This window comes from Neomonachus schauinslandi, chromosome 13 (genome assembly GCF_002201575.2).
Source record: "Neomonachus schauinslandi chromosome 13, ASM220157v2, whole genome shotgun sequence".
Classification (NCBI taxonomy): Eukaryota; Metazoa; Chordata; class Mammalia; order Carnivora; family Phocidae; genus Neomonachus; species Neomonachus schauinslandi.
In genome coordinates this window covers 82,321,146-82,340,386 of record NC_058415.1, presented here as the reverse complement: position 1 = coordinate 82,340,386, position 19,241 = coordinate 82,321,146, and the positions used below count along the sequence as shown (strand labels likewise).

Genomic DNA, 19,241 nt, shown 5'->3' with positions numbered 1-19,241 from the left:
GGGGGTTGTTTTTCTTTGGGTTTTTGGTTGGCTTTCAGTGGGGGGTTTTTCCAAAAGGGGAAGGGGGGGGTTTCCTTTTTTTTTCCCCACCGCCCCCCCCCCCCCCCCCCCCCCCGCACTGATCCTTCCCAACGGAGACCAGATTCTTCTAATGATCAGTCCCTAAAGAATGTGATCCTAGACTTTCCTCCAAGCAGTGAGGCTCAACCACTGGAAATGCCTCTCAGAATATCAAAACACTCGCTCGCCCATTCTTTCATTTAGCAGCAAATGCTGAATGGTTACACCAGCCAGGCCCTGCTGGCCCTTCTGGGAACTCAGGCTAGCAGGAGAGGTGGTAGCTGTAGCAGCTCGCCGAAGACTCACCTAAGCAGTCCAAGCACCCCAACAGAGTGTCATTAACCCTGCCTTAGGGGTCGGGAAGGCTTGGTAGATGAGGGGACATCTGGATTCCCTCTTTCCCTTAACCCAAGGTAATCTTTAATTTGACTATTAAGGAAAAATACCTCATTTAAAATCTTTATCATAAAAGGAACATATGCTTTTTAATAAAGGATAATCAAAACAATCAAAAGTGCGTAAAATAGAAAGTGAAAGCATCCCTTCATGGTTAAAGTTTGATCCATGACATTTTAGATTTTTACTACATATATAAATATATATATATGTTTTTAAATGATTCATGCTGTATAGCTCTGCAACTTGCATTTTTCCTCCCATTTGGCAGTATTTAATGGACATCTTTTCATGTCAGTTCAAGTACTGTCAGATACTTTTTAGCAGCTATGCAATATTTCATTCTGAGGATGTGGTATAATTGACTTAATTGGCCCCCATTGATGGGCACTTGGATGGTCTTTCAAAGGGTGAATAGATCTTCCACAAATAGAACAGGAAGGGACAAGAGACAAGGCTGTGTGAGTTTCCGGCCTGTGTATGGGCTGGAGAATAGTGTATGCTTCTAAATAGTAATTCGCTATCAGTCCAACATACGTTAGGTGGGGTTGAGGGAAGTGAGGCCAGTTGAGCAGAGCGTCGCCGACTGCTCTGAGAAGTTGGGATGTTTTTCTGCAGGTGGTAATGGCCAAGGGTGGGGGCATTGAAGGATTTTGATGGAGGGATTGAAATGACCAGATTCATGTGTTTCTGAGCTTCCTGGAACAGCTATGGGTGGGCGGCACTGAGGGGACACTGAAGATAGCCTATCTGGGAAGCTACTCCACCAATCTGGGCCAGAGAGGAGGGATGGAGCTGCATGGCGCAGTGCCAGGTACTGAGAGGAGAGGGTGGATTTGAGACATATTTGGGGTGGTGCTGATAAGATATGGAGAATGGTGGTGGGTAGGGAAGGAGGATTATGGAATCTGACCTCCGATTCTGGCCTAGGAGATGAGCTGGGTGATGCTGCAGTGGCCAAGATGGGACACGGGGGCGGGGAGCGTTCAGGAGAGGCTGGTGCATTCAATGTAGCATCCTCTTTCCTTTGTTTTCTGTCTTCCTCCTGATACCTCATTAAAGGAGGAAGCCATCCTCATCAGCATTTCCGTCGCCCCCACATTATGCGTGATGAACCCCAATGTTAATGATTTGACCAGGACCCCCATGAGTACTCCTGGCAAGTTCAGTTTTAGATGTATGACTGTGGTTTATTTTAAGCCTCCGATTTTCGTCCCTCACTTTTATTTAAAGGACAAAATTCTGTCGCCAGTTATCAGATGCGCATATACTTGAAGTTTCAAAGTTTGAAGTGCTGACAAAAGCTTCTCCATGTTGCAGGGTGAGGAGAGGTCTTCAGAAGTCTTGGCCTAAGTGGTCGCAGGGGCACCAAGAGCCCAGGACCACTTGGCTGGTTTCAAACCAGCTGGGGCGGGCAGGAAGGCACACACTTATATTTGCTCAGTTACAATCAGCAACGACTTCTTTGTGTAAAATGATAATGAGGCCATTAGGAGAAGCTCACCTGAAGTGCAGCGTTGTGAATCCAAGGTAATTAAACACCTCCCGAATGAAAGGGAAAGGCCAGGGAAGGTTAAGTGAGGAATCATCTGCAGCACAGGTGGCCCAAGGCCTTTGAGGATCTAGAAGAGTGACAGCGGCTTGCACCAGTTCCAAGGATGGAAATGTCACCCTCGTCCCTGGGAGAGGCAGGATTTCTATTCTTCAGAGGGTGGGAAGTGGGCAATATTTTTCACATTTTAATAAAGCATGTTCTGTTTTGTTTTCACGTTGCTATTTCAAGTTGCAAGTCCGTGGCAGAGTCTGCCCGGGTACTGAGTGGCCTGCATGCTCTTCGTGGGCTCTCACCACGGTGGCACTGTGTCAGGGCCACGTGTCCCTGAATGGGGAAGTCACGGTCAATGGGGTACTGACACCCACCGCTTCCAGAGCAAGGTGGTTTTCCTTGGCCCACCTCCAAGCCCAGAGAGGGTAGCCGCCCCCTCTCTGCGTATTCCCATCACTTCTGACATCCCAGAGAAGGACATCAGCCTTAGCCCTACCCTCACTCAGTTCACTGTATAGCACAGCCCCTTAGCAACAGCACAGGAAGTGTTCTCTCGACTCAGTAAACACTCTGTGGTGACTTACTAGGTGCCCAGCATTGTGCCCCACGACTTCACATGTCCTTCCAGCTTATCTTTATAAGCTCCAGCAACAGGATTTTCACCGTTCAGTGTCTGGCCTCAAAATCTCTGCTGTCTCCACATAAAAGTTTCTACATGAATGTTCATAGCAGCATTATTCATAATAGCCCCAATGTGGAAACAACCCAGACGCCTGTCAACTAGATAACCATGTAGGGTAAATAAGATGTGCTATAGCCATACAGTGGAATATTATTCAGCTGTGAAAAAGAATGAAGGACTGATAAGCACCACAACATGGAGTAACCTTGTTTATAATGAGCATTATGCTAAGTGGAAGAAGCCAGTCAAGAGCCCAGGACCACTTGGCTGGTTTCAAACCAGCTGGGGCGGGCAGGAAGGCACACACTCATATTTGCTCAGTTACAATCAGCAACGACTTCTTTGTGTAAAATGATAATGAGGCCATTAGGAGAAGCTCACCTGAAGTGCAGCGTTGTGCATACAATAAGAGTTCTTATTGTATGATTCCATTTATATGAAATGCCCAAAACAGGTAAACCATAGAGACAGAAGGTGGATTAATGGTTATGTAGGACAGGGTGCAGGAGGAGGGGAGGAAGATTGGTGGGGAATGAGAAGTAATTGACAGTAAGATGGGTTTCTTTCTGGGGAGAAAAAAATATTTAGGGGTTGGATAATAGTTCTACAACCTTGTCATTATACTAAAAACCACTAAACTATATACTTCAAATGAGTGAATTTTATGGTATATAAAATATATCTTAATAAGCTATTTAAAAATCCCTGGGGTGCCCGGATGGCTCAGTAAGTTAAGCGTCTACCTTTGGCTTAGGTCCTGATCCTGGGGTCCTGGGATCGAGTCCTGCATCGGGCTCCCTGCTCAGCGGAGAGTCTGCTTCTCCCTCTCCCTCTGCCCTTCCTCCCTGCTCGTGCTCTCTCTCTCTCAAATAAATAAAATTTTTAAAATAAAAAATAAAAACCCCTTATCAGAAGCTTATTAAATAAAACCCATGGAGCATTTCTATTTTGTTTTTAAGATTGATTTATTTGAGAGAGCATATGCGAGCAGGAGGGGCAGAGGGAGACTCTTAAAGCAGAGCCTGACACAGGGCTCGATCTCATGACCCAAGAGATCACGACCTGAGCTGAAACCAAGAGTCAGACACTCAACTGACTGAGCCACCCCGGTGCCCCCAAGAAGCATTTTTAAAGTCTATGTAATATATACCAGACCAGCGATCCTTAATATTTTTACTTTCACGGGTACCTTTACGGATCTGAGGAAAACTGTGGAGCCTATGCCCAGAAAAAGGATCATCACTCATTCATATTAAAATTTTGTAGGTGGTCGGCGCCTGGGCGGCTCAGTCGGTTGGGCGGCTGGCTTCAGCTCAGGTCATGATCTCGCGGTGCTGGGATTGAGCCCTGTGTCAGGCTCTCTGCTCAGCAGGGAGTCTGCTTCTCCCTCTCACTCTCCCTCTGTGTTCGCGCTCTCTGGCTCAAAAAGTTTTGTAGGTGATTCATGGGCCACCTGAATCTAATTTTTTCTATTTTATCCTTCAATAATGTCAGGCCATCAGATAATCTTATATCAAAGCCCATATAGATTCCTGAAATGTGCTCTTGATATGCTCCTGCATGCTTAAAAACAGTTGTTTGGTTTACATTTTCCCTAAGACGAAGGGAAAAAAACTCCTGACCGTACTCACAGCACTTCTGACCCCTGCCTTTCCCGCTAGCCTCGTTTCAGGCCATGTTCTCCATCATTCCCTCCCCTGGAGCCATAGTCCTTTCTATTCTCTGAACTCCTTCTCACCACAGGCTTTTTTCCCTGAGCCTGGGACACTGTTCCTTCCCCTCTTTGCCAGGTTCTACTTCGACTTATCCTCCAGATTTCCATTCAAGCCTGATTCCCTCCAGGAAGCCTTGTTGACTTCCTCAGTGAGCTCTAGCGTAGACTCATCACAGTGGCTATATGTCACAGTCATTTGATATTTTCCTCACCGGAATGTAAGCTTCACGTGGGCAGGGCCCAGGTCTGGTTTTGCTCATCGTTGGATCACCACTGACTCGAGGCTACCACATTGCCAGGTTCCAGGGGTACTTTTCACGTGGAACAAACACAGTGTGAATGGTGTGCCCAGAAGTTGTGCAGTGCGCATCCTGAGATGAAGAAAAGCATGTTAGAAATGGACCAGGAAGCTTGACGTTGTCTCTGATGTTGAGGGCAAGAGCCATCATCTCACACGTGCGGATTTTCTGTGCTGAGGATTCATAGGAGAAATCTCTCTGAGTCTCACTTTTAGGAAAATGTGTTTTCATTTGTGCAAGTGGCTTGTTTGTACTACATGGACCCAAAGAACCTCACAACTTGAGTTTCTCTTTTTGCTTTGACCACTAGCAGGCTCTTAAATCAAATTTGCAGGCCAGTTGTAGCCACCATGTAAGACCTTATAGCTTATGTTGATATACGAAATATTTCTGGCTGCTTTTCCCAGTGCCATGGCTTTCTTGCCTATTTTTCTAAATCTCTTGAGTACATTTCTATAGACTGCCACGATTCCTTTAGAGAATGAAGGATATAAGAATATATATTTATACATCTGTTTACCTTATATTTAATAAACATTTAATTTATAATATATTCAATAAATCTATATCACATGTGTTTGTATATTTAATGTATAACTAGAGTATGAGGTGTGAGGTATATATGTTATAAATAAGCCATTCATTTCCAATATTTTTAAGTAATTTGAAGAGGGAGTAGAATTGGAACTAAAAAAATTTGTGTTGTCTGGGCTTAGATTATAAGACTTTCAGTTCATGTTCCAACTGGCCACTTCTTGGGTTTGTTCCTCTCTCTGGGATTGTTTCACCCTTGTAAGACAGGAACGCCGATCCCTTCCTTGCAAGATTGTGGAAAGAATTAAATTAGAAAATGTATGTGAACGCACATACCCGGCACACTGAAACTACTCAGAAAGTAGCTTTGTGTTTGCTCTTATTCGATACACTCTGTTCAGTTTCAGAAACCTGTCCTAATACTGAATGCAGTTTTGTTCTCCAGAAGCTGAGGTATTAAATCCATCCCCCTTCCAGGGAATTTCTAGAGCTCCGTATGTAGGGGCTTAGCCAGCCATCCGCCCGCCCTGCCCTCAACCCGTGTCTCCTTTCTCTCTGTCACCAGATCTCTTCCCTGAAGAACCGGCTAAAGAAGGTTTCCACAACTACTGGAGACGGTGTGGCCAGGGCCTTCCTCAAGGCCCAGGCTGCTTTCTTCGGCAGCTACCGAAATGCTCTGAAAATTGAGCCGGTGAGTAGCTTCTTGGCATTTATAAGTTGTTTGGTCTGGGCTGAGAAATGTGCCTCAGGGGTCACAGGAAATCAGGTCTTCATCTGGTGGTTGAATTCACCCAGAAGTGGTTGTGCGTCTGTGTTGTGAGGGGCCAGGGGGCTGCCCTCCCTTTGCCCTTCCTCTTAGCGTGAGGAAGCCATGCCGCTATGTGTGAAGCACTCACTGTTCCAGTGCACGTTAAGACCCGTCCCCTCCCTGGACAGTAGCGCCAGCTGCGTGTTAAGACAGTGCCCGGACCTCTCACACGCCTGCTCTCTGAGGATCCTTTCCACTTGACAAATGGGGAAACTGAGGCTCAGAAGAGACGTGACTTGCTAACCAGCGGAGGAGCTGAATAGTCCCAAAGCCGATGCTTTCCCTCTGTGTCTCAAAGCCCTTTTCCTCTAAAGGGGCCTCTACTCCACACTCAAGAAAGCAAGGTGTCCCGGGGATTCACTGCTCAGGTGCTCCCAAAGTGCTCTTGGTGTATTGACTACACGGTGTGCCACGAACTGGGGAATAATGTTATCCCCCTCTGTGGCGCTTCAGCCTTCCTGAGCCTCAGTAGCCTCATCCATTCCCCTGCCTGCCCTGTGAGGTGGGAAGTTATATGAAGATACGAAGGTATCAGATCAACCCTAAAAACAAAGTACCAACTCTCCCGGCTTCAGTGAGAAGCTTTCATCTGATAACGCCTACTCCTGGCCTCTTGGCCACAGAGAATGGAGAACTTGGCCTGGGGGGCCTGGGTCACCATGTATAGGAGGGAACGCTGGAGGGCGACCTTGCCCACTGCCCTTTTCTCTCAAGAGCACAGAGCTCCCTTCATCCTGAGCCGGTGGGTGACGGCAGTAGCGTCCAGCCTGGTTGCCGTGCGTGTGAGGAACCAGCATAGGTCGCATGCCTATGGGCCAGGGCTGTTTGTTTCTGGTTTTAACCCACAGCATTTTTATTATATTAAATGACAAAAGTTGAGTTGTATGTCAGGCAGTGCATTTCATGTGCAAACTCTGACAGTGAATCTTGCTTATGCTTCCCCATGAGCCACAGTTCTACATTGTTAAGAATTTTTTTTTTTTTTTGCTACTATGACTCCATCATGTGTCTAAGTGAGACCCAGAGTAATAGTAAACACCTTGTTTTCCCTTCACCCAGGACATACTCTCTGCCAAGTGGGGGGCTCAGGAAGCAGCAGACTAATGCCACCACCCTCCTTGTTCCTTGTCTCCCGTCCAGCACTTAGGCCTGACTTTCTAAGCTGCCTCAGCTTCAGGCAATGTCATGGTCACATAACAGAAGGGATGTACTCTCTTTTTGCTTCCTTAGAACTACTTCCCTGAGGTCCTCTAAAGCCCTTAATTAAAGCAAGTTCCCCATGTCCTGCTTATCTTCAAGTGAGGCAGCCCTGATTCTTTGTCCTGACCTTGGGCCCAGCCAAACCAGTCAGGTCTAGCGCTAATTTGAGAGCTAATATAATTCAAGAAAAATACTGTTGTCTTCCCATCTCTAAAAGGAGACTGGGATAACTGGCCCAGTCCTTCCCTTGCATTGCTGGGAACTGAAAGACATGAGGTATTTCCACTCTTAAGATGATCTCATTATTGTCATATATGCGTCTCGAATCCAGAGACTGTTGAATCTTGGTAGGGGATTGCTGGATATATGATCTGGGCACAAGTTGCTCCTCAGAAGAAGTTTATGGTTGTACTTGCTCTTGGCTCTAAAAGTCATTGGGTTTAAGCACGGAAGCCCTGGAGTTCAAAGCCGTGCTCTGCACTTCTAAGCTGTGCGACCTTGAACAAGCCACTTAATCTCTTTAAACTTCAGTTTCTTCACCTGTGAAATGAGGCTAAGAATACCTATCATTCTACATCTCCAGATGGTTATAAGGATCAAATGAGCCATAAAATGTTTCATAGGGAAGGTGAAACTTGACCTAGGTCTGATGGCTTAGGTTTGGAAAAAGACAGAGCATTCCTTCATGTGGTGGGTGTGGAGTTAACTGAGTGAGCAAAGGCTTGGAGGCAGTACCCTTCATGGCCACTTTGTCTGGAGTCATGGGTTTGGGTAGGGAAAGGGTAGGAGAGCTTGGAGCCAATTTTGACAGAGCCTGGGATGCTAGGCTAGACGTGTGAACTTCACCCTGTAGGGAATGTCAGTTTTTGAGCAGAGATACGGTAAGACTGAAGTCATGTTTGACCAGTGATACAGTGATGGACTGAAAGGGGAGTTGGAAGCAGAGACCAGGGGACTGTCCGGGAGACTCAGAAGAGAGCCCTCTGGTGGTGACACCAGGAAGAGGTACCATGAAGAAGAAAGGACTAAATGAATCTGCGAAGATACAAAATATGGGAGACGAGGGGCAAGAGATGTCAAAATAACTGCCAAGATTTGGACCAAGGAGAAAGTGATGATGCCCAGAAGTAGAAAAAGTGAAAACTTAATGCGAAGGTGTTCCCGGTAGCAGTACTGATGATGGTAAAAACATGGAACAGACTTAAGTATCCATAACAGGAAACTGGTTAAAGAAATTGAAATATATCCATATGCTAGAATATTATATAGTCATTAAAAGTAGCATTTTGAGGATAGGATGGTGGGTTTGGTTGTAAACAAGGTACATTTCACTGAGTCTAAGCTGCCATTCAGTCATAGATATACTATTACTCTAAGTACCATTACGAAATGGAAAAGGGTGCTGCCAATCACAGTTGGATTCCTTCAGTTGTAAGACACATCCAGATTTCAGAGATGTTATGGTGTGAAGAAATCTGCGTCTTAGACTCAGTGAAATATGGCAGATTTGTCATGCTTTCAGTCCCATTCATCTCCCAAATAGCCTTTTTTTCCTGGAAGTCCAGGAGGGAAGCCAGAGGGCCTGCAGTTTTCTGGCCAAGCATCATCACCATGTTACGATGGTTTTTAAACCATAGATTTAATTCTAGGCATTTCTCCTTACCTGAAAGATGGGCTAACAATACTTCCTATGCAAGATTGTTTGGAGAATTAATGAAAATAATTGACTGCAAAGCACATGTGAGCCCAAGAAGGGATGAGGGTTGGTGGGGACTGGCCACATGGGGGTGGCGTGGGGAATGGTACCTTGGGTGAGCCTGTTTTGGATGGCAAGTAGGGCCACTTGGCTTTTAGTTGTTTCTCTGGTCATAAAAAATAGCACTTGCTCTTGGTAAAAAAAAAAAGCTTAAAGTAACAGAGAACTAGAAATGAGAAAATACCCATAATCCTATCATCTGGACTTGAGGCAACATGTTAGCATGTTTCTACCTAGGCTGTAGGGTTTGGGGGTTGTTTTCGTTTCATTTCGGTTTTGGTTTTTGGTTTTGGGTTTTTTACTTAAAGACAGTTGAGATATTCCTGGCAAAGCAATCCAGTTCCCAGTTATTTGGTTTTGCCTTTTAGTATGTCTTAAGCATTTTTTCACCTGATATAAAAACTCTCCTTAAACATCATCACTTATGATGGCAGCACATATCCCATCAGGTGACCCCAGTTGTTCTCAACCCTGGCGTGGATCAGAATCACCTGTGGGGCTCTTAAAAAGGCAAGTGTCTGAGATTTTTATCAAGTTCCCCCAATCTGCAATCAGTGCTGAGGCTCATCACATTATCCTAACGCTGGTTCTTTTGATGGTCGGTTACCTCTCACCATTTTAAATCACACTGTGATGAACATCTTTATAGAAATCTTCGTGCACGGTCTGAACCATTTCCTGAGGCGAAATCCCTGACGTCGATTTACTCGGGCAGAGGATCCGAGTACACGGAAGCCTTTGCTGTAGAAGGTGAGGGAGAAAGCTGGCGGCCAGAAGCAGGTGCTAGTCTCGGGGGGAGAGCCTCTGAGGCAGATGGCAGGGCAGGGCCCAAGCAGCAGCCTTGCGTTTGGAGAACGTCCCGCGGCCGATGGTGGAGGGCGCCAGCAGGGTGGAGGGCCCGGAGAAGCGTGCGTGGGTGTGGGGGCACAGCAGACAGGGCTCCTGTGGCTCGTCCTCTCTGGCTGCTTTGTCACGTGCCCACAGCATTCGCCCCACTGCGGTGGGGTGGCTTCCCACCCTGGGCCAGCGGGTGCAGTCACGGGACTCAGGTCACTGCGAAGTCACAGAGTTTGGATTTTTTAAAACATGAAACGTGACAGACTAGACTGTGCTCCTTTCTACTCTGCTTGGCGGACAGCTCCCGCTGCGCCCCTCGGTGCCCCGCCTGGTTCTGGGAGGGGGCGAGCCCCAGCCGGGCAGGGGGCGGGGGGGGGCCGGGATGCGCCGCTCCAGCCCCACGGCCCAGGGCTCACTGGAGACTTTTAACTCTTTGGCTTTTTTTTTTTTTTTTTTCCTTTCCTACTGGAAAAATTTCAAAATGCAGCTGGCTGGGGAATCTCGAGCTTCGTTTCCGGGCAGGGGAAGGCAGCCCCCTGCTGAGGCCGGCCACATGCCAGAGCGGCCCTGCTCCCCGTCCAGGCCTTGCTCCGTGCCCGGGCCCGGGCCGGAGGGCGTGCGTCAGCTCACTGGCAGTGTCTTCTTCGGGGCCAGGTGAATTATTTCTCCCAAAGGCCAGAGTGGGATACCAGGCGTGTCCCGTTACAGCCAAGTCTACCTGCTCAGGTACCTACCCACAAGGCTGGCTGGAGCTCGTTCATCTCCCGGGTGCTCCACTTCTCCCCTACAACTGCCCCGTTCCTGTCCACGTTCCAGGTGGGGAATAAAGGCTGAGATTGCTGGTGACTTCCTGGTGAGTGGGAGAGCCAGGAGGCCGACTCAGGTCGGCCTGACTCCAAAACTCAGGTTCCTTCCACCACACCCTCTTGCCTGTCTTTGTTCTGGTTTCCTCAGGCTCCATGTTAACAACTCTCTCTGCATTTCCAGCGCCGGGCCCGGGTCATGGCAGGGTCCAGGCGTCAGGGAGTAAATTTGGGAATAGCGGGTGGAAGGATGGGTGAGGGAAAGCAAGGAACAGAGAAGTGTGTGAGGCCGGGGTTGTGTTCAGTGTGTTCAACGCAGACACCTCGCATCCTGCCTTGGCTTTAGGCTTTGGAGGTTGGTGCTACCTGGCAGAGGGGAGAGTGTCTGCAAATCGCAAGGGCACGTGACCCATTTTTCAGTCACCCAGAGAATATGGGGTACAAAGCCCAAGATATTTAACAATATCGGCCACGCCAACTTGTTCTTCTCCACTTAAATGACAGAACCACAAGCAGCCAGGCAGCCCCATTCGGAAAAACCCCCTTTATCCATGTCAAGCGGCAGCCCAGTCTCCAGCTCATTTATTTAGGCCTTTCTTGCTCTCTGACACGCCTCCTAGCAGTTGCCAGGCAACTCTGGGAGTAGCAGTGTGTGTTCGGGATTAACTAGTTAGGGCTGGGGTCCTTTTTGGCAAGAAGGGGATAAAAGACAAATGATTTTAATTGCTAGGCCAAGGATCCTTTCTGTGCTTGGTGGAAGATAGCAACTTTCGGAGGATATGTGTAGCGGTGTGGTTCTTGAATTTGCCTCGAATGTTCCCCTCTCCCCCTCCCGGGGAGAACAAATGAATTTTTAAAAGAATCCTACTTCTCCCACACGCCTTTGTTTAAAATAATATCATCATGAAATCTGAATAAGACTAACCTACCACCCTCTCTTTGGAAGACAACACAGTGGCCTCAGTTTTAAAGAACTTTCAAAAATAGAATTGTGTGCTTTAATTTCCTGCCTTTTTCTGTTCATAGTTCTCGTAAGCTCGTACGTGGAGTCCTCTCAAGACAGTACATTTGAAGGTTACTTGTTCCCATGTCTGGCCCACTGCAGGTCTTGGTAAAATGTTAACTCAGAGAGCAAAACTGATGGATACTGGTGCTTTCGGATGCATCCTGCTCTGTGCCAGGACCTGTGGAAAGGCCGGTGTAGATGGAGTACCGTGAGAGTTGTCAAGTCAACAGTCCAGTGCGGCTCTCTCTGGCCCAGCCTGCTAGCTGGGCCTCCTCAGGATGAAGGGAGCACAGCCCCTGCCCTCAGGGAGCCAGTGCTGGGGTGGGGGCAGTGAACAGACGGTCACTATCGTGTGCTCTGAAGGAGGCCGTGCAGGGAGCATCCAGCTCTGCAGTCTTGCTTGCTTAGTCTGTCCCAAGGGGCCTGGCTTCCAGATTCAGCTGTGGGTATGCTGGCATCATCCACCTTACAGCCCCTGATTTTGCACATGATTCTGCTGAGTCATATTTATCCACCTAGAAAACCCCTTAAAGACAGAGAAGTTAAGATAAAAGCAAATTGATAGCCTGGCTTTCAAGCATGAGCGGACGAGGCTGTGTTGGAACAGGTCGGAAAAAACACCATGTATGTCTGTTTCCTGGTTGAGTAACGCCATTGATCTCATGGCTTCAAAAGACACAACTATATTTATATGCGTTTTTAGTGTAACAGAAAACAGAAGAGTATTTAGAAACTAGAAACATTAAAACATCACGATAGTCCCACTGAAGTAACACAACTACCTTAACTACCGTTTGTATACTCTCTTCAGTAATTTTTCATTTTGCAAAGTATTTCCATAGCTGCTGTCAAATCTAAGTTAAAAGTTTGTTTCTCCTCCATTTAACGTTACATCAAACACGTTTTTGTATAGCTGCCGAGCATTCCATCAAGTACAGCTAACCATAATTTCTATAACTACTCGCATTGGACCTTTAGATCATTTCCAGTCTTTTAATATTATAATTAATACCGCACCAAACACCTTTTGCGAAGAAAGCTCTGAAATGCCGTATCTTGAAGGCTTCTGAATAGAAGAACTACAAGTCAGCGTGCAGGAGCCTGACTTGGGGTGCCAACTTGTCACAACGTGGTCAGGAGCAGATTTGCATTGAATCGGTCTAACCGCAGCTCAAAATGGAAAGCATGAAGAACCCTTCATGGCGTGCGCTCCCTGCTCTCCACACAGGCAAGCAGAGGATGCCCAGAATGTATCTAAGGGATGTCACTAATTTGTGCCTCCGTCTTGTGCTAAAAAAAGGGTTGAGGACCTTAAAACAGTGTGTACAGGAAGACGAGAGATAGGAGGTTCTGAGATTCTCTGCACTGCTTGGGAGCATAGAGTTGGAAATCGAACCCATGTATGTCTTCCGAGCCCATGCTTTTTTCTTTTCTTTCCCCCCCTTTTTTTTTTTCGGCGGTAAAGGATACATAACATAAATTTTCCATTTTAACCATCGCTCAGTATACAATTCAGTGGCAATAATTACAGTGACAATACTGTATGATCAGCATCACTGTGTTTTCCAAATTTTCGTTACCCCAAACAAACTCTGAGCCCATTAAGCAATAATTCCCAACTCCTCCATCCCACCGGTCCTTGGTAACCTCTAATTTATTCTTTATGAATGTCCCCATTCTAGATATTTCATGTAAATGAAATTATTATTATTTGTCCTTCTGCATATGGCTGATTTCACTGAGCATGACATTTTCAGGGCTCATCCACACTGTATGTATAGCCCATGTCAGCACTTCATCCCTTTGTTTAAGGCTAAGTAATGTTCCACTGTGTGTATGTATCTGCCACATTTTGCTTATCCGGTCTTCCTCTGATGGACACTTGGGTGGCTCCCACCTTTTGGCTATGGTGAATACTGCCGTGAACATTCCTGTGCACATATCTGTCGGGAGTCCCTGTTTTCAGTTCGTTTGGGGTATATACCTAGGAATGGAATTACTGGGTCATACGGTCATTTTATTTCTGAGGAACCGCCAAATTGTTTTCCACACAGAGCCCATGCTGTCTTTAAGCAGGTAATGGTGTCTTGGTGATGTGTGGATATGTTCCCATGAATACTCTGTAGGAGAAGTTGGTGAAAGATTTTCTTATTTTTCCGGTTTATTTTAGGCAAGCAGATAGGGAATTATAGCCGAAACCTACAGTCCTGAGCTGAACAGGTGCATTGACAGCAGGAGTCTATGGTGGACTGGAGAAGGGGTTAGTAACTTACTGGTTGCCAGTTTTTCTCCGTTTAGTGTTCATCCCAAGTCAAGATCATAACTCTGCTGATGAAGCAGGGATAAGGGGAGGTACCACCACTCTAGCTCTGTGGCTCTGAACAGCCAAGGAGGCAGAGTGGGATGGAAAGAGTATGTTTGGAGTCACCTGGGTTTTTGTCCTGGAAGTCACTTAACTTCTCTGAGCCTCAGTTTTCACATCTGTAAAATGCAAATAATGCCTGCCTTAGAGGACTGCTGATAAAAATAGCAACAATGTATGTAAAACACCACAGTGTTTTTGCTGACAGTAGACATTAACTAAATGATAGTAACTGTTCCTGGGTCAATGAAGTAAAGGAGGAAGTGGAGAATGAGACTGCCACATTCTAGAACAATGGTGGCCAAATATTCTTGTTCAAGTGTCAGATTACCTGAAACCATTCACAACACAAATGAGATTTTGGCCTATTTTTTCCTACCTCATGAAGTAACTGAAGGTTTGGCTTTTATTTCAAATGATACATAAAGGATTTGTAAGAAAACACGTAATATGAAATAAATATTGAAGGAAATAATTACTCATTCATGTTATTGCTCACCAGCGCTTACAGGCAAATACGAGGGTGGTAGGTACCAAAGGTTTAAAATTTAAAAATGTCTCAGAGTCAATTTTTTTAATGCACAAGAGAGAATATAATTAAGAATCTTCTGTTCTATCTCATCAACGTTTTGTGCCTCTTGGGAGAATATGACCATCGGTCGATATTGACCCCAAACCTCTATAGTCCACCTCCCAGGGTAGGACACTGATGTTGCTCCTGAACATAGTTTGGGAGTCATGCACCTTGGAGCCACATTACAAATGCTTGCTGAACTGAGAGCCATTGTTCTAGTAGTAGACTGCCCAAGTAAAAAGTAGGTCCTTAAGTAAGAGAAGATGAGAACTGGCAGGAAATCGCATAAACATGACGATCAAGCTTACCTGAATGATTTCAAAGAGCATCACCAAATATGACCAAAATGAAATTCCCATATGTTCTAAAATACTTGAAGAATAAACCACAGCTAGTGGTATCTTAGACTATCCAGGGGGGAATTCTGTACTTTAACTTGATCTCATATCATAATCCTGGCTCCTTTCTTACTTTGTTCCTATAGGATGGGACCACATTTTGTATTCCTTGGTGTTCCTCACATAGTCTGATATTTAGTAGTAGGTGCTCATTAAATATTTGTTGAATGTGTGGGTGAACAAATGAATGAATGATACATGTTTTCCCATGCTATGCATTGGAAAGACTAGTGGCCATATTTCAGTGTTGCACGATATAGATGCTTAGTTTAAGAAAAAAAAACAAAAACAAAAACCAACTCCATTACAGTGTGAGAGGAAGAATCTGATACAACATCATACCGTCAATGTATAAATGTAAAACAAAGACACGACCCAGCAGCCACCTGGTAGCTAACCAGAGGCAGGTAGGGTCTAGAGAAGATCACCCTCTGTGAGATCACCACGTGCAGTAAATACTCAGGTCTAGTTAGGAACATACAAGAGGTGAGCATGTTAATGGAGTAAACTCACTTTTAAATACCGTATCTTTGTAGAAGCCATGGCAAAGAGAATCGTTGCTATTATTGGAGTTTTAAGTCAAATGATCTCACTTTAGGGTCTTTTACATTTTCATGGAGACTCTGAAAAAGAGACCTTCCTGATCCACCTCCAAGCAGTGATAACATTTGACAATTTCCAGCCTAAAACAGTGATCCATGACTCCATGTACTAGTTAGACTGTGAGCTTAAGAACAGGATTCTGTCATATTCTTTCTTCTACGCCCAGCACATACATAGCGGCTCCCTAACCTAAGAGGGAGTGATGGTGGAGTTGTTCTGTGGAGGATATTATGGTATGTGTGGTGATTAGAAGATAAAATTACAGATTTCTTTCCCTCTACCCACCCTCCCAGACTTGAATCCACACTGATTTTCTACGGGATGTGGATACATTCTCAGAAATACACAGGTACATCACATTCAGTCTCATGCTACCCTTTCACAAAGAAGTGGAAACCCGCTTTGGAAGGTGGTGGATTGTCATGTCAGTGTATCCCTGGCACAGAGCCTGATACATAGAAAGAGCTCAGTAATTATCTGTGGAGTGAATGAAATTAATATAGTTCTTACCTATAATGTCCTTAGTTGTTTGGGAGCTGCAACATAGTTTTGTTAAATAAATCATTAAGAGTTGAAGTCTTAAGGAAAAGAAAATAATATGAAGCATTTGTTATATGTTAGACTCTTTACATATAGTCCATTGCTTGATTTTTACAGTCCTCATATGGAGAGAGTAGTGTAACCCCATTTTGCTGATGAGACACCAAGGCTAAGAAAGGTTATGTGACTTTTTAAAGAAGTGGCAGAGCCAGGATTCGGACCCCTCCATCTGCCTGAATCTAGCACCATGCTCTTTCCTCTGACCGCTTGCCACAATGGTGATTACCATATGGTCCATGTTACATACAATTTGAGGGCATATCAGAAGCAAGCTGAGCTGGTTTCCTCTTAGGAGTCAATGTCTCCAATCTGTGCAAATGTTTCTTGAAAAATACAGGTTAAACTAACACCATTTATAAACTATTTTGCAAAGGGGAAATGTCAAAATTTTAGATATCTTTTAAAAAAACATTCCTTTAATAGATAATTTTAATTGCCTAATATTTTGTTGTTTAAATATTTTATATTTATGGTGATAATTGGATGAAAAAAAAGTAAAACACTTGGAGGGGCAGCCCTCCCTCCTCTTTTCCTGGGCTGACACCTAGTGGCGAGTTTTGTCACGGCAGTGTTAATCTGGGTGTTAAACTTTCTTGATGGTAGTTGTTTGTCAAGTGATTTTTAGGATTTTTTTTAAAAAATCAGTTATTTTCATCATAATAAAAATAGCTGCATTCATATGAGGTTAACTTGTTAGAGCTCATAACGATGGAACTTTTATTTGATTTAACATGAAATACAAGTCAGTTATAATCAAGCCTTGCTAGCAGAAAGTAATGTAAGTTTTTAAAATCTTGGGGTACTTGGGGTGCCTGGCTGGCTCAGTCGGTAGAGCATGTGACTCTTGCTCTCAGGTTCATGAGTTTGAACCCCGCATTGGGCACAGAGATTATTTAAGTTTAAAAAAAAGGAAATATAAAATCTTGGGGTACTTGTCCCCCCTTTCCCTTTTCCCCTGTGAACCTGACTGGTAACCATGGTAACCACCCAGCCCTGGGCACTGGCTCGCACACACTGACAAGTAAGACTCAATCATTACACTTAAAGACAGTGCAGGGCAGGGAGACAGATTTGCCCTGACGTATGGTAACTGCTATGGTAGAATGTTGTACGAGGTGGTAGACATCCAAATGCAGGACGAGTTGCTCTGCCTGGGTGCCAAGGAGAAGTTTCCCAGGGACAGATGCACGTGGGTGGCACCTTACAGGAGGAATAGCCGTTCCCCAGGAGCAGGGGCAGAGAGTGGCTCATGCAAAGGCAAGGGGCGTCGGAACTACACCGCATGGTCGGGTACCGGGGATGGTCACCTGGCTGGAGCATGGACAGCAGAGTAGCCAAGGGTAAAGTGGGAAGGGGCCAGCTCCAGTCCATGAAAGACCCAGATGGCCACAAAAGGGTTTTAGCACCAATACCGTAAACCAGCGTTTCTAGAACAATGTTCCTGGAAATATTAGATCCACAAGATGTTGTGTTTTCTGATCACGTAAGATTTGGGATTGTTGCACATTGCATACTGTAACTCTTTTATTTTTTTTAAGGTACTTACTATGCACATTACTAAAGCCTGGCTGTAAAGAAATCTGGTTAACTTTGTTTAAGCTAGCATTTTTCAAAAACCCTTTCCCCCACAAAATACCTATTAACGTTCCATGCATCTACTACTCCTCACCACAGTTGGGGAAACCTTTCCGTAGCTAATGATTGATGATGAATCTTTCTCACTCCAAGGCCATGGAATTTGGATACCGACTGTGGTCATTTTACCCCCATCTCATTGCTATGAACCTCAGAAAGAGAAAAGCGTGTGCCTTTTCCAAAGGCTTTCTTGTCTGGCCAGACAGAGGCTTGTGGCCAGCGTGTGGTCTTGAGACACAGAGCCCAGCCGTCACTCGACTCTCAGTTCGGGATCACGAGCTGCCAGTTGGTTCCCTCAGTCCAGCAGCTTGATCAGCTTCTCACTCAGGATCTAACCAGGACAACAAAAACCCCTTGAGATGTTTATAGTAAGAGGAAAAATAATTCAAGGAAATGGTTATCCAACTGAGAGAGCAGCTGAGACTCAAAAGGGGGCAGAGAGGTAATCCAGAGATCAGCAACAGCAGAGGTGGTGCACCTGAGGCTAAAGCCAGAGTCAGGGTCACCTGACTAAAGCTGGATCCTTTGGGTGGGTGCAGTGGGCATCTGAGTCAGGAGGTGAACACTGCGAGATGAGCCACCCAGGCAGAGAGAGAGGAGAAAACCTCAGCTTCTCCCTCCTGTTGTCGTCGTCTTTATCCCTCACCAGTCCCTCACATGGGCCCAACCAGGCAGGAGGCCCCTGACCTGGGAGCCCAGGGGATTCAGCCTTCCTTCTACACAGAACAGAGCAGAAGAGTGGAGAGTGGGTCTAAGGTCAGCCAGGGAGGTACCAGATCCCAGATATTAAGCTACTTAGTGATGCAACCCCCCACACCCCAGGCAAATAATAGACAACATGGTGAAATTAAAAGCCCCCTGATTTCTAGTTAGAGGTGGCGCCAACCTGGACTCTGCCTCTTCTCAACTGTGTGGCTCTAGGCAAGTTACTGTACCTTTCTGAACCTTAGTCCCTCAATTGTGAAATAGGAAAAAGAATCTCTACTTAAATGATACCTCTACGGGGCCTCCTTGACATATTCGTGGCTTGTTCCTGTTTTATAATGAACCAAGAACAAGGTTATTTACAACTTTTTGAGCTTAGCGTAGAGCTAATAGGAGTGTTAGCACCCCGTGTATATTGGTCAACCACTCTGAACTTCAGTGAATTGGTTGAAGTTTTGTTAGCTAGCAATCATTATCTAGTAGATGTCTAATTTCTTAATATATTCCCTTCCTGGGGACGTTGGAGTGGGAGAAAGCTCGTAAAATGGGCAACGGAACTTCAAGTGTTGGAGAGGTTCTCTGCGTGTATTACAGCTACCAGTTCAGTACAAGGTAAAGAAAATGAGATTCCAGGAGAGCTGCCACTGAAGAGATGTTAAACGTTGGGAATTACTTCCTCCTTGAGCCACAGGTTTACCTTATTTTAGGGGAGGAAAATGCCAG

General features: G+C 45.5%; 1 protein-coding gene across 1 annotated transcript in view; it reads left to right on the top strand.

Annotated features, from left to right (window-relative positions):
• The window catches only part of DENND1A (DENN domain containing 1A), a 502,559-nt gene that overhangs the window by 343,560 nt on the left and 139,758 nt on the right, over positions 1–19,241 (top strand). The window contains exon 13 of the mRNA XM_044920818.1: positions 5,797–5,922. Within this exon, the coding sequence (XP_044776753.1) occupies positions 5,797–5,922 (126 nt within the window). The remainder of the gene's footprint in view (positions 1–5,796; positions 5,923–19,241) is intronic.